Here is a 15948-nt window from a genome sequence, read left to right on the forward strand (position 1 = left end):
AATAATGCCAGGATAATGAAATAAACTAAATATGTTACTTTAGTTCTATAAAAAATTTATTTCTTTAAACTCTTTTGTACTTTATATTAAGAATTAATTTCACAAAAATTTCAAATTAAATAATATATACTAGAGTACAAAGTGTGTTCGACGAACATTTTGGCATTAAACACTTCCAAAAATGTCAAACCAAACAGTTATACTTAATGGTCTGCTTCTCAAAAAATGTAGTTTCGAAGGAGAGCTACCTAACTAATCTGCTATGCCTGAAGCACGAAATTTCCCGATTTTAAAACTTCTCACTACAGATCATAATTGGACACATATATGCTAAAAGGAACGATTTGAAAATTACTAAAGTCAAATGGTACTATGTACATATCTAACAAGCAAACCGCATGCTTATAATTCCTTTTGATTTAATTCAACTCAACAAAAAATAGTTCTACTGAAATTTTTATCATGTCAACTAAAGAAAGCAACTTGTGAACGGTCACATATTAATGTGATACCTAAAATAAAGAAAATGTGTATTTGCAGATTGCAACGTTGCAAGTTTCTATGTTCTATTTTTTAAACGAAAACTAACCAACAGATTCTATGAAAATTATGAATTTTCATCTGTGCAAGAAATCATATGTGCAAATATGCAAGGAGACAATATTATTAGTTTTCTTAACAATAAATGGAAGATAATTGGAGGATTATTACCAAATTTTGAGAAAATTCAAATACCGCCACAAGTTTCCCTATCGTTTTTTATTTTATAATTGGAAATAATAAATTTTATCATTTTAAAATTATTGAATGAATCTCGCATCAGCTCCATTATTTACCGACATTGATAACACGCCAACAACTTGGAATGATACTTCGATCATTTCCTTGATTGGCTTTTGTACAACAGGTCCAGTAACAGCACTCTGGTTCTAATAGAATTGAGGGTGCGGTATTTTAAAACAAAACACCGGTTGTATAAAACTTACTTTCTTCATTTTTCATTGGGGAGGGGGGGGGGGGTTTAAAAATAGAGGTAACAATATGTACAATGAATAAATCAAGAGGTAAAAATACGAAATAATACAGTAGTTTCTTCAAATAGATGAAGAAAAACACTAAATAATACACTTTGTTCGAATATGAATGAACTTATGAGATAAATGTGATACGTTTTAGACCATAGTAAGGATATCAGGCGTGGACGCATTGCTTAACTGCGCAGAATCTAATTGATTTAAGCGACTATAAATTATATTTTCACATTTTTTAAACTCTTTTTCCATCGTTGCGAGACTGCTATTCGCGTCCAGGATCAAAACCTAGGAGAGAAAACATTAGCCTTTTCAATAGAGACGAAGATAAACAAAGTTACATAAATTGGTAAATGAGATTCTTACATGCAATCAGAATGCATGCCTGCATCATTCAGAATGCTTAACTTTGTGCCTTGTCTAGTGGTCCATTAGCATTTTCATCAATGTGACAACATACTTGTCCAGGATAAAGTTTATTTTCTTGATGGGGCATAATTGTTCAGTCGTTTCTTCTTTGTTGAAGGTCCCTACTCTGCCGTGCTAAGGAAAAACGCCGCATGAACCTTTAGGCGTTGCTAAATTTCCTATGATAAAACACAAATTTCGTGGTAAACTCATGAATATACCTATTTTGTTATTTTCCTCCCAATTTTTCAGATAATTTAGTTCTCAATTTTACCTAAAGTTCCTGAAAATTTCAAGGGACACTTTCATACATTTCTTAATAAATAAACGTTCTATCGAAGGAAATTTGACAACTCTCGATCGTTCATACAGCGTTCTTCCTTAGCACCGCAGTACGTAATACTATGTAACGAGATCTACGACAAAGAAGGAACCACTAACAAAACGTTTTCTGTGAAACGGATTTCTCTTATTTTCTGTCTTTGATGATTCCCATTTTCCTAGAGTAAACACGTCTGAAACGTAGATTTTTTGAAATCTCTAGCGAAAAAATTCATTCTCATTTAAAGCGGTCTTACCGGAGGTAAATTTTCCACTACCGTCTTTCGAACGAGCCAGTCCTCGTGAAGTTGATGGATTTGCTTCAAATATTCCAGAGATACTTGGTTCTCTTCAGTTCTACCCCTCTCTCTCATCCTGTTGTAAACGACCTCAGGATCTGACCTCAAATAAACTGTAAACATGAAAATCCAAGTTAGGTATGTACTTCATGCATTGCTTGCAAGATCCAAGAGGCTAGAAAAATTGCCCTGGTAAAAATTGGCAGTAGAATCTGTGTTCCAAAATACCATAGACCTACAGCCGACTGTAAGATTTCCAATAGCTTCTATAGCCGGCAACACAATTTCTTATAGCCTTTTATAGCCGATGGCGATTAAGCAACAGCCTGACGATAAAGTGTATGCTATCCGTTACTAATTACGGATGCTAGGACTTAGTGAGTTTTTGGACTACCGCTCTCTTTTTGGGCCGTAGTATCTTGATTTATTTTGCGAGGGAAGCTCCGTACTTTTGAAGAATGCCTGCCATTCCTTATATGTTGGAGCGCCTTCAATTTCGTACGATACTGTGCAATACCTCTGGTGTGAAATAGTTGCTTCAAGCGCCGTGGTACGCTGCGCCGCCGCGCGGCGGGCGGGCAGCCAGCGCGAAACGCGCATTGGCGCCTTCAAACCTAACAGGGATACTTCACGCGTTGCGCAATGCGTGAAGTATCCCTGTTAGGTTTGTAGGCGCCAGTGTGCCACCGCTCCGCTTTGTGTTAGGCTCTAATATTCCTAATCTCATGGAGTCAGCGTTTTTCAACTCATGACTTTGAAATGTTTGCACACTCTGTATGGATTATTCTCATTTTAATTGATGAGAGAAAAAAATATGTAGTGAAGGAAAATATAATGTGCGCTCTGTAAATATTAAGGTGATTCCGTACAAACTTAAGGATTTACAAAGCACACGAATTTCCACACAATTTCTCATAGCCTTTTATAGCCGATGGCGAAAAAGCAACAGCCAGGCGATAAAGTGTAAAGCCCGGCGATAGGAACTATACTTAGCCCGGCAGTATAATTTTTTATCGCTTCGTGTAGCCCGGCCGTATGATTTTTTCCACTTTCTACAGCCAGTTATATGTTTTTCTATCACCTTCTTCAGTCGGCTATAAGAGCTCCTATGGTATTTTGAAACGCAGCTCCTTTCGCCAATTTTTACCAGGGTCTACCGTAAGTAAACACACGAACAGTTTTTATCATATTTGACTCGTGATCCCCCACAGAGGTTCTTGGAGGATGCGAGTGTATCGACGGCGTAAGTCCGCAACCATACGTATACCCTTTGTGGTATCTAAAAATCTCCGCTTCTTCATTATTTTTTTAAAGGAGAACAAATTGGCATCATTCCTTGAAGTTTTTGCAGACATTTTTTCAGTCAGAGAAGAGAAATCACGGCAGTTTTAAAAAAATTGCCGTCGAGTTGTTTTCCGTTTACAAAATGAAGATAACGACAGGGAGTCTGCGACGTCGCAAACCGAGATACGCAGAGGTGGATCCAGCAATTTGGCAACACCGGATTCTCTCCATTAAAAACTATGCTAAATAATCGATTCTTGTCGGAACGTCTAGCCCCTCCAAGAATCGATACATTTCCATAGGTTTAAATGGAGGAAAGACGATGTTGCCAAGTTGCTGGATCCGCCAATAGAGATACGTGGTTGCGGACTTACACCGTCTATATGTTTATGCAAATTAAAACTCGAGGGTCTTGCACATACATGCGAGGGTGCTTCAGGTGCATTGCAGTGATATGGAAAGATTCTGCTAATCTTAGAGCAGAGTCATCGTATGGAGTCAAAAGTCAAGTACAATATGTCTATGTCACCACTCATCAACTGGTGTTATCGGACTGAATGCATTGACCTATTGAGTGGTGCTGATTCAGAGCTAATCAGAGATTGATATTTGTCTCAACATACGAAGACTCTCTTCTTCTAAAAGTCTGTTTTATTGGTATGGATTAGAATTGTTTCTTATAAGAGACCTCCTTTATTTAATTTGAACGTATTTACGCTAAACGGAACTATGTTTCACGCAAATCCCATGCACATAGTTCCTTTTAGCATAACGTTAATTTAACTTGTGATCATCCCGCGGAAAAGGGACCTAGGTACACAGCGAGAGAGAACTGTTTTGTCTGCTCGAGTTAAAAAATCGAAATTTGTGTTCTGGACGGTAAATTTTCTTCTGTGTCCTTAACAAATAAGCTACGAGTGGTTTAGATGATGTTCACAGTAGTTGAGGCGGAAGTTGTATTCCATCCGAGAATTTTCAGCCCCGATTGAAGCAGATAAATTTATAAAAGGAGCTTTTTTTAGAATTTACGTGTCTTGAAATTTAAAGTTTAGACCGTCATAAATAACAATGTCGGTTTGATTTGAAAGTTTCGGGCGTAGCCCGGCTGTATAATTTTTTATCGCTTCGTGTAGCCCGGCCGTATGATATTTTCCACTTTCTACAGCCAGCTATATGATTTTCTATCGGCCTCTCCAGTCGGTTATAAGAACTCCTATGGTATTTTGAAATGCAGCTCCTATCGCCAATTTTTACCAGGGTGCGTATTTGCCGTGACATGGAGATGCTTGCAGCCTAATTTTTCAATTTTTTGACAAAATCGCGTCTTTCCCGCTGTATGTCGGGATAAAAACCGAGCAATTTCTTTTGATTTAGCAAATTCGCTGGAGATATTGCGTACTTTGCGCGATTTCCAGAAGAAACTCGCGCCGTTCCCCGTCTTTTCACACGCGGAAACGCAGCAAGCAACTATTCGAACTCCGGAGTAGGGATGTGGTATCACATGAAATTGAAGGAAAATCGTAGGGTTTCGCATATCCGAAGTTGGGTCTGACGTTTATGTATCACTTGCTCGCATGGATATAAATATCGCATATCGACGGTGAAATTACCAAACCACGTATCTCGTTTGCGGTGTTTAAAAATCTACGCTCGCATTTTATTTTTTTGAAGTAGACCAAATCAATATCATTCCTTGAAATACTCACAGAATTTTCTCCGCACGAAGAGGAAAAATCACAGAAATTTTCAAGACTGGACGTTGAGTAGTTTTTCATTTAAAAAATAAAGTATGACAGGAAGTCTGCTACGTCGCAAACCGAGATACGTGGTTTGGTAGTTTCACCGTCGATATTTTCTGCGAAATTGAGGTGAAACTAGTGAGACTTTCTGTGAACTGCTTACTCTTCGGATGGGAAATTCACGGTCGTGACGCTGCATTGAAGTGAGTACGCATAATTTTTAAAGATTCTACAAAAGCGTTGGAAAAAATCGCGATATGGAGGTGATTGCCGGGTATTTTTTCAATTTATTGACAAAATCGCTCACAAAATGGCGCATTTCCTCCGATACCGAGATGAAAAGAGAGTAATTTCTTTCGAACCAGGGAATCCTCTAGGATATCGCGCACATCGCGTGATTTTCAGAAGAAACTCGCGTCATTCCCTACTCTTTCACACGCGGAAATCAAGCGAGCAACTATTCGAACACCGGAGTCGGTATGTGGTATCACACGAAATTGAAGGAAACTCGTATGTTTACGCAGATCCGAAGTTACTGACGTTTATAAATAACTTTCTCGCATTAGTATAAATCTCGGGTGTTTTCCGCAATATCGAGGTGAAAAAAGTGTGCCTTTTTTGTGATCTCGTTTATCCGCTGACATAGAGAAAAAAAAGGAGGTGTTTGCATCTTGAGGTTTGTTTACCCTATGACGTAGGTCGGTACAACCTGGCTAGCGAAATCCGGAATTCGAAGTATGAAAAACGGACCATAATGTCCCATTTTTTTGCTTAAATCAACTCATGATATAACTTCAAGCACTTTTTATAGAATGACTTTTTCCATAAATTACACCATTTCCAAGAAAATCGATGATAAACGTCGCTGTACCGACCTACGTCATCAAAAAAATTCCGAGATGCCCGAAATGCAAACACCTTTTTTTTCTCTATGATCCACTGGTATTTACCGCTGTATCTACATAAATACGCGTAATTTTTAAATATTTTTAGAAACCTTCGAAAAATTCGCGCATTTGTCTTGATATTGAGTAATTTCTCGTTTAAAAAAAATTGCTGGAAAAATTGCGCATTTTCCTCCGATACCGAGATGAAAAGCGAGGAGTATCTTTTGATTTAGCAATAATACCCTTTGGAAATATCGCGTAGGTACCTCACACGATTTTTAGAAGAAACCGGCACCAATCCCTACTTTTTCACAGCATCAAGCAAGCAACTATTAAAACTCCGGAGTAGGTATGTGCGGTATCACGCGAAATTGAAGGAAAATCATAGGTTTTCGCCTATCTCAAGTTACGAACGTTTATAAGTATCATGCACGCATTGATATAAAAATCGCGTATTTGCCGCGATATTTATGTGAAAATGTTGTAATCCTTTACTTTCTTAATTAAACAGGAAATATATTTAGGTGAATAACGCGCAATTATAATGCTCTTACGAACCCCCGAGAAATATTGCGTGTTTGCCGTGATATTGCGGTAATTATCGCGTAATTTCTAATTTTTGTTCCAGAATCCCCAGAAAAATCGCGCATTTTCCGCGATTCAGAGATTAAAAGCTCTTAATTGTTTAAGATTCAACGAAACCGCTGGTTAAATACTGTAATTTTCGCAATATTGAGATGAAATTAGCGCCAATGCCTACTCTTCAAGAGCAGAAATGAAGCGAGCAACTATTTGAACTCCGGAGCAGGTATGTGGTATCACACAAAATTGAAGGAAAATCATCTCATGTTACGGACGTATATGAATGCAGTTAAATGTCCGCATCGTTGTACGTGGAAACGAAGCGTGCAATTTTTTGATCTCTGGACTGGCTGTGTGCGGTGTGGTTTAACGCGAATTGAAGGAAGCAACTCACTTATCAGGTCTCCGTTGACATCGAAATTCTTCAGCATCGATTCGTAAAAAGAGGTCAGCACGGTGTACTCAGCAGACGCCATTACATTCTGCCGATATAGATTTTCAATAAAAACATGCCTGTAAACAAAGAAAAGCGCTATGTCAAGGTTAATGCCACTTTAAAAATACAATTTCTGTGTGGCAATCACATTGAATACCCGCAACAGCTTAAATTTGTCCTTGCAAAAACGACGAGTTTTTTCCCCGAAAATATCACGAATGAAAATCTAAGCTGGGCAAAAAAGAAACTAAAAGAAACCTGTGACACAATGAAAAATTTGAAAATCATTTCTCTGATTTTTATAAAATAAAAACGAGTATTAAATTGAAAAGTCATATTTAGTTTTTAGCCTAAATTTGAGTCACAATTCAACCACATTTTGTACAATATGGAAACCTTACTATTTCTGGCTCATCCACAGGCAGGCTCGGACTGGCCATAAGGCCAATCTGCCATAGGCAGATACGCCCCCTTGGTGCGCCGAAAACCCGCCCCTCTGACAGATAGCAAAATAAGAAAAGAAAAAAAATTACGACCGAGAATATATGCGGAAAATTTCGTAAATGAACAGAAGAAGAGAGAGAGTTAGGAGTCAAGAAAGGGGCATTCTCGTATGATAGTGGTGAACAGAGGTCCTAGAACTACATTCTGAAGTAGGTATAAATACTTTTCTGTGGAATTTTCACCTTTTTGTCGACATACAGGCGCTTTATCATCCCTCCTTCATTTGCTCTGTGTAACTCCCTTAGAAGCGAAGGTCTGTTCGATTTTTAGACATACGCACCCTTTGTAGACCTCTTGAGAGACCTTTAAACATATTTCTTCCTTTTCAAAATGACTACTGATTTGGACATACCATAGCATATCTCAGGCAAACATAACCTTCATCTATTTCGAAATTAAAAAATAAGAGGCATCTAAAGTGTAAACGCGATATGACGATTCGCGCAAGATGGATGTCCACATTGCATATGAAAAATGTAAGACGCGATGGCGGGAGTCGTGAACTCGCAATACTCTGCTCTACGCCACTAGTTTGAAGCTCCACTACGAATAAGACAAACGCAAACGAACACAATATGGAAATAGAGCGAGGGAAAGGATGCGCGTCTACAACGGCGCAGAGATACAACTATTCGTACTTGATGGACGTCCGTGCTGCGTCTGAAAAATTGAAGGCGCGATGACGCGAAGCGTAAGCTCTCAATGCTCTGCTATATGCTGTCAATGAGGTGTCGCTCAGATTTGGAAGAAAATTCAAAAAAGAGGCCCGAACACACCTCTCCTACCCTCGGCTGTGTTAATACTCGTTCTTTTCTCTTCTTTCAGGTTCTTATTGTCTGATTCTTTTTTAGGACGGACTTGTGGACCCACGCCCTAAGCCCGTGTAAACCGCAGCACTGCCTCGGTCTTTTTGGAAATAATGGTGCTCGGATGCGTCAAGTGGCTTTAATTAGTTTTGTTTTTTTTTAAATTCAGAAGTCTGTCGGTTACTTCGATGCGTTCACTTTTGCAATTTTTACTCTGTACGATTAATACACTTTGAATCTGAAAATAGCGTAAACTTGTGCTGCTTTGACAAAATTTTCTGAACCCCTCTCCACGTATGAGATGACCTACCGGGAATGTCACATTACGTCCCTTGAACCATCCAAGGGTCTACGTCCTCAGATGCAAGCCAGTCCGACCCCGTCCACAGGAACATCTATCTCTTCATCGGGTTTGCCCAGAACCGCACACCCATCGCGAATCCAGCCCTAAACCGCACAGCATGGCACAGCCCAAAACAGCACATTTTTTTGGCGGACAAAACCGCACACACAGCGTATAACAACGTACATGGGAAATTAAACACATGCTTTTACTGCAATAATTGACAACATGGGATCGCGAGGCCAGTTCGAAGATGATAGGAAAAATTGAGTTGTTACGCAAATATGTGTGCATTATCGCATATTTTCGACGAGGATCGGCAATATGTTTCCGCCTCTGAACCCTCGGTTTCTTTAGTTACTGACGTCCTAGCTCAAATGCAGGTAGACACTGATCTGAATATTAACTCCTTCCTGAAGAACCGGCGAGCAATAATTAAAACTGCTGTCAAAAAAAAAAAAAAAAAAAAAAACAGAACATTTTATTGAGAGAATACGCAGTCCTTCACACTACAGAAAAACCTGCAGAAGATTGCGATGACTATGAAGAGAGAGATGAGTCTCAGCTGCTGCGCGCCAAAGTGCTGCAGAAAGGCTGTAACTGGCGCCTACAAACCTAGAGGGATACTTCATGCATTGCGCAATGCGTCAAGTATCATTTTAGGTTTATAGGCGCCGGCGCCTATGCGCGTGTCATGCTGTTTGCCCAGCGAGCAAATGTCTGTACAGCCTGTAAATTTCTTTACAGAATATATGAAAGTCTGATACAAATACGACAGCGTTGCCAATGAGTCAAAATATAAGGTACGCTCCTTATTCCCTCTATTGCTAATGATACATCATTGTGTGCGGTTTAGGGTCTCTGGTTTTCAGGTAGGATATTTCGATCTGTGCGGTTTTGGATCGTCCCCCTCTTCATAAGGATACTTATGACACATATACGTTGTTTCTAAAGTGAGCTCGAAGTAGTAGTTCCATATGATTTTTATTTTGCAAAATTTACCTCGAACGAAGGTTTATTCAAAATATCATTTTACCTAATTTTTTTATAAACATTGCGATTACCTTCATCATAAGCCAAAAATATCATTTGAGATATTTTGTTTGTCTTAGGTAAAAAAAAATTAGAGGGGTACACTTTTTTTAAATATCAATATTTACCTGCCACTTTGGAGAGACCTTTCCATCATTTTCACGGGCTGTGAGCATTTGGCAGTGTGAATGTCAAGCATAGTTTTTTGAACCAAAGACTGGAACGCAAAACTCCACAACAATGGAGTCTCGTACATCAATTCCTGGTGGATATGCGAAAAAAGTTTGCTTTATAGTCGTTGCAACAAAGAGTAGTAAAACAAAAACTGCCACAAAAAAAAAAAAAAAAAAAAAAAAAAAAAAAAAAAAAAAAGTAAAATAGGCACAAGAACAATTCTCAGACTTAGTCGATCAAGTGAAAACTTCTTGAGCTTTCAACAAATAAAAATATCAACATATTTTCAACTAGTTTCCCGGCCTAAAATCTAAGAGAAAATGAAAGACCTAGGCCCCCTCTAATCTCTCTGCCGTATTGATTTTCATTTAAGATTACTCCAAGAGAGAAAAATTGGTATTTTGTTTGTGATTTACACCGAAAAAAAGTGAAGTTGGTTTAACATTCTGGATGTAAAAAAAGTGTGCGAGAGCTCACAAAATGAATTACCCGCTACGTGGCAGTTAGTTTTACATCTTGAGATTGTTAAAGTAATTGTTGTAGCATGTTATGAGTCAATTCTTATTCATTTTGTAAGTTCTCGCACACTTTTTTTTTTCAATCCAGAATGTGAAATCAACTTCACTTTTTTTTTCAGTGTGATTGTGAATTTCTAATGATTTACAGGCTGGAAGAACAAGACAAGTCCAGTAAAAACAGTGTTCCTCTCAGTGCCTTTCCATAATGGAGTTAATAATTAACTGCAGCGAAACACGAGTATAGTCCAGGAATTAAAATTGACATATGTTGCGCCTTCATTACCACAAAACGCAACTTATGCTACTCTTTACTGTTGTCCTCTCGGTTTTACCATGTAAATTCCCGTATTTTAAATACAGTAATCTGCGAACATACATGCGTTTAGATGGGAAATGCCGTAATATGACTTCACTAAGCTATGCATTTTCTCGTCTCATAATCTATTTTTATACCATTCCCCTTTCCAGAAAAAAACATTTTAAAAAATACTGCGAAATCAGCTCCGTAAGCACTTCAAGGAGTCTCAAGTAGAGGAAACAAATTTGCGTGCTAACGGAAAATGCAAAATTTGATGATTTAACATAAACCTGTAATTTTCCATAAGCCATAGCAGCGTTCTGTACAGTATAGAAAATATTAAAATGATGAACCAAGAGACAATGGTTACTTGAGTGAAGCGCTGGGCGCAGATGCTGGAAACGAAAAATTTCAGAAAATTCATTCAATAATTACCGTCTAAAATATAAATTAGCGCAACCAAGAAATATGCCCTCTCTGCACTCAACGCCTTAATTAACATTAAAAAATGGAAGGGGTTCATTTAGGTTATGTAATGCGGAAGTTGTGTACCAATATATTGTGTCCGTTGACGTCCTGCCACAAATGTACTGGTTCTAGGGCGACGAAAATATCAGCAAAATCATTGAAATAGGACAGGAAAGTTGACTTGCCACTCCCGATATTGCCCTCCACGAACACGGTGAAAGGTCGTCTCGCGCTGTTACAGCTCATCCTGGATCAAACGCACGGAATGTCAAAAAACTATATCACTCTACATGCAACACTTGGTGCTTGATAATGCAAACTAACATAAACAATCGCAGCTTCAGAGAGAGCAGAAAAGGGGCTCGGTTATTGGTGTCAGATGGTACAAAAAATCAGATTTCCCCTCTATTTAAGCCCTTATGAAATATTCACATTTTATCACACAATCTGACAACCCTCCTCAGCTGATAGCGGTCGCGAGACACGGTTGAGACCGAAAAGCGCGCGAAAAGTATCCTCACCTTCCGACCGCACGCGCCTTCACACGCCATGCAGCCATGCTGCCAAGTTTATCATCTTATTTAACTTTTTCTCGGGACTCACAATAGTGGCACTTCGTAGCTGAACTGATGCATTGTGTTGCAATAATGTTGTAACATTGTAATTTTTTTTTCAACATTTGACACAATCGTTTTTTTTTTGACTTCGTATTTATTCTATCGGCAAAAAAATGAAAATCTTTTAGGGTCTCAAAATTGGGGGGGGGGGGGGTGGTTTGGAGTTTTGGAGTCTGGAGTTTGGGAGTTTTGGTTTGGAGTTTTGGAATTCGAGTTACTCTTCTATGAAAGTTTCCTTTCAAAAAGCATTCGAAATATTTTGGACCAAATTTCAGTTCCGATTTCTGAAAAGTTTGACCGGCAAAGGATAGGGGAAAAGAGGGAAAGAAGGAAATGAAACGAAATAACTCAAGATACTCAAAGTATTTTATTTTCTAAAAACACGAAACAAATTTAGTTCCTCGTGGTCTAGAAACAGGAAACCAATTATACATTTCACGATTTCATTATTATTTCTCGACCAGCCTTCTAGAATCTAATTGAAAAATGAAATAAGGTTACAACTTTAGGTTGTTAAATGTTTATGTACTGTTAAATTTCAATTTTTTTTTATCGTACTTGGGTTGTACACTCAGGCCTTTTTTCGCGTTCACTTGATCACATGACCCGCAAGTGTTCTTTTCTGACATCAATTCCAATATTATTCGAGTGAGAATTATTTTAATCGCTAATGTAAATTTCTCGTGTATTTGGCCGTGAAAAAATTCAGAAAAACCATAAGCTGTATGAAATTTCAATCTTGCTCTGTTCACCATCTATACTCTGAAAAACTATTTCCGGTTAATCTCGGTTCTCGGTAATCATCGGTCTCCTTATGATGATTCTCGTTGAGTCAACGGGAAATCCCTTTGAAGTAACAGGACGTCTCTTCAAAACAACAGATGTAGGTACTGTTGGAAACAAGAAGATTTCGTGTTGACCAGTAGCGTGGTATGCCTTGCGATACATCCGTTGATCTGCCATTTGGAATGTCATTTGGACTGCATTTTGCAATTTGGAACTTTAAATTCTGGCTCTTCTGGAAAAACACTTATGTGCATAAGGAAACTAATGGCACATACGTCGTTTTTAAATCGGGCTAGAATTTATAGTTCCAAATTGCAAAATGTAGTCCATTCATAAATAGAAAAGGATCGATAAACAGGACGTTCGCAACGAACGCCTTAACAAGCGATTCTTTACTATAGCTTCAAATGGGCAATATCGATATCCAATCGATCATTCACGCCTCGATACTGGCGTTTACTCAACGAGAATCGTCTTTAGGGAATTATTAATAGGAATTTTTATTGATCCACCAGGAAATTTTCCTCCACGTGGTAGCATCGACAGCCTTCCTCCGCCGCTAAGTTTCATAACGTAGGATTCTAAAAGAATCCATGGGCAATTTTATCCACGCTACGGGCGACGAATAAAGCAGGAAGTTAAAAAACTAGGCGTTTCCTGAGTCTTAGGCAACCTCAAAGCAGGAATATCGATGCATAATAAAGCACTTTTGTCCGAGAGAGGTACTTGCATATCGCGTGCCAACCTTGTAGAATGAAAGAGGGGGTCTTAAAGAAGGGTGCGACCATGGCTCACCCCTCTCCACTTTTCACCCTGCTGCCCCGCAAGGCTCTAACCGTCGCACGGTGGTTCGAGTCAATCAGAGGGGTCGGACATTAAATTTTGGATTAAAACTGCAAATTTTGATGTTTATTTCGTCGCATTATACATTTTAAGAGGTGCTTTAAGAGGCGAATTTCACGAGGAAACCAATGAAGTCACTTTTGGAACATCAAAAGTTTTGTATAAACGGAGTTGAGAGCTTTTAAAGTTTCCAAAATTTTTCCGACCTCTCCTGTTGGATCGATCCACTGTTCGTCGCCCTTCGCTCTCACCTAATCTCCCGTGCTAAGGAAAAACGCCGTATGAACCTTCAGGCGTCGCGAAGTTTCCTCCGGCAAATCACTAATTTTCAGGAAAAGTTTTGAATATTTTTCTGCTGATTTCTCAGATAATTTTGTTTGCAATTTGATTTAAAATGTCTGAAAATTTCAAGGAAAAATATTCTCAATTTTTCTCAAAAATAAACATTTTATCGTAGGAAATTTGACATCTCTCGAATGTTCATACGGCGTTCTTCCTTAGTGCGGCAGTAATGGAGGACCCTTAAGGCCCTGGCTGGACCTCAAAGCTTGTCTGAATTATCCAGACCACTTTGGAGATATATAAATGATTAAAAAAAAGTTGACACGTTTTATAAATTAAAGAAATTTTGATATTAAAGCCAACTCTTTTTAACAGCTATTGGAAAAACGGAAAAATATTTCTTATTTGGACGTATTTCTGTCAGACGGAACTATGTGTATTATGAAGTGAGCCCTGTTATGCTTAAATTCTTATGGGTCTCAGGGCTCATGGCTCAATGCACATATTTCCGTTTGACAGAATTACGCCCAATTGGCTGTGGTACCTTGATGCAACCATTCGTGTTCCACGGAGGTGCGTGTTGCATGATCAAAAATTGAAGGCGCTTTCGCTTTTCTCACCTCTCCAGATAATTTTTAGCTACGATTCATCAAGAGTTCGCATGAAACTCGCATTAGTAGAAAAATATTGTGTGACGAGAAATAATCACGTATCCACATTCTTTTGACCTATATTTCCATTACTGTTCTTAATACTTTGCCTCGTTATTGTAAGTATGTGTATTCTCTGTCCATTCGATTACTTTGACATTTACGATTTAGAAATGTTTTTGAATTTCTGATGAAGCCTAGAGCAGCACTTATGAAGAATTGTTCTCTTGCAGCTTTCTGTCGACGAAAACACTAAAAATGTTTTGCCATGTGCGGCACTTCTGTTTGTTTAAAAAAGGCAAAATGGGTTAAGCATTATATCTGAAAATTCGCGGAAAATGCGCAGTTTCACAGGTTTTTTGTCCAGTGCCCCACGTTATTCACTCTCTTTTTAAATGTGTAGTAATTTATATCTTGGATTTTAGTAAAGGACATAGATTGAACAAAGTTTAAGTTTCATACAATTATAAGTTGCTTTAATCGAGTGTTTATCATTGACGATATAGGTTCATGGTAGGCTACCGCCAAAACCTTGAATTTCGAAATTACCTAATCACTCTGTAAATAGTGACGGTGTCTTAACAAAAATCCGCTTACTATCCATATTATTTTAAGGTACGTGAATATTTTATCCCAAGTAGCAGTAATCGCGATGAATAGCGATTTTATCGGTTGGTTATCGCGATTATATAGGTGGCAATACATTGAGATATAATCGCATTAAAAATTGCAATATATGGCGATTAAATTGCTACACATCACAATTTTTGGTTCGATAAAATCGTGATAAATTTTTTCGATAAAATCGAGATTAAATCACAATTTATCGCGATAAACTGTCGGGCGATAATAGCACGATTTCATCGCGATAAGGTCGAGGGTAATCGCTCATGCCGCAATTACACGCTGAATTTAGCAGCTGAATGTGGAAGTCAAAAGTCATCGCCCAACGGCTGAAATTTAGCAAATTCGAGTTATTTTCATCCAGATGTGTATCAAATCTACTCGAATAGTTTAGACAAATTCAACATTCGTCAGATAGTCGCTGAGAATTGTTGCTGAATTTTGCGCGTCACGCGCAAAACTCAGGCATCGGGCCGATGACTTCCACATTCAAGTCACATTCAGCGTGTGATTGCGGCATGAGATGATGATGATCCTGGCGATTTTATCGCCGATAAAATCGCAATTTACAGAGATTTTTCCGTTGAGAAACGCTCCTTGGGATTTTGTCCTTCCGCAGCTCGATTTAAAACAATTATTGCAATGTTGAAGTTGTTTCTTGCGGGTTTGTCGCTCTCCTATTGGGTAGAGCACAGATTGCTCGGTATCATTCATCTTCAGAATATTGTGAGCGATGAATGGGAGTCCCCGAAATCATTCGCTCTCCGCGCATGTCAAAACATAGTCAACCAATCGCAGGACAAGTTGTTCTACACGATCGAACTCGATTCGGATCCCACATTCGTAAAGTTCAATCAACACTTACACGAGGCGTTCATTCAAACAATCGTGATATCCGAGGATAGTAAATTGACGAGCTCAGTGTTCTCTTATCACAGCAAAAACATGATCTTCATCGTCAATGACGTCGATGAACTCCTGAGTCTGATTTTATATTCGACCTCTCAACAAAAACC

General features: G+C 38.6%; 1 protein-coding gene across 1 annotated transcript; it reads right to left on the bottom strand.

The window, feature by feature from the left end:
* Positions 1–38: 38 nt before the first annotated feature.
* LOC109030166 (deoxynucleoside kinase) lies at positions 39–11459 on the bottom strand. Its single transcript, XM_019040997.2, has 5 exons — positions 11215–11459; positions 9801–9934; positions 6946–7064; positions 2018–2172; positions 39–1319 (listed from the first exon to the last, which is right to left on the bottom strand). Exons 1-5 carry the CDS (start codon positions 11374–11376, stop codon positions 1173–1175), a joined length of 717 nt encoding a protein of 238 aa, XP_018896542.2. The 5' UTR covers positions 11377–11459; the 3' UTR covers positions 39–1172.
* Between the last annotated feature and the right edge of the window lie 4489 nt (positions 11460–15948).

Source organism: Bemisia tabaci, chromosome 6 (genome assembly GCF_918797505.1).
Source record: "Bemisia tabaci chromosome 6, PGI_BMITA_v3".
Classification (NCBI taxonomy): domain Eukaryota; kingdom Metazoa; phylum Arthropoda; class Insecta; order Hemiptera; family Aleyrodidae; genus Bemisia; species Bemisia tabaci.

What these genes read in the sequence shown, in the direction of transcription:
- LOC109030166 (XM_019040997.2), bottom strand. Translation starts at nt 11,376, where the DNA reads ATGAGCTGTAACAGCGCGAGACGACCTTTCACCGTGTTCGTGGAGGGC. An exon ending in TCAACGGACACAATATATTG is followed by an intron (nt 9,935 to 11,214) that starts GTACACAACTTC and finishes CATATCCACCAG; the next exon opens with GAATTGATGTACGAGACTCC. An exon ending in AGGTCTCTCCAAAGTGGCAG is followed by an intron (nt 7,065 to 9,800) that starts GTAAATATTGAT and finishes CTTTGTTTACAG; the next exon opens with GCATGTTTTTATTGAAAATC.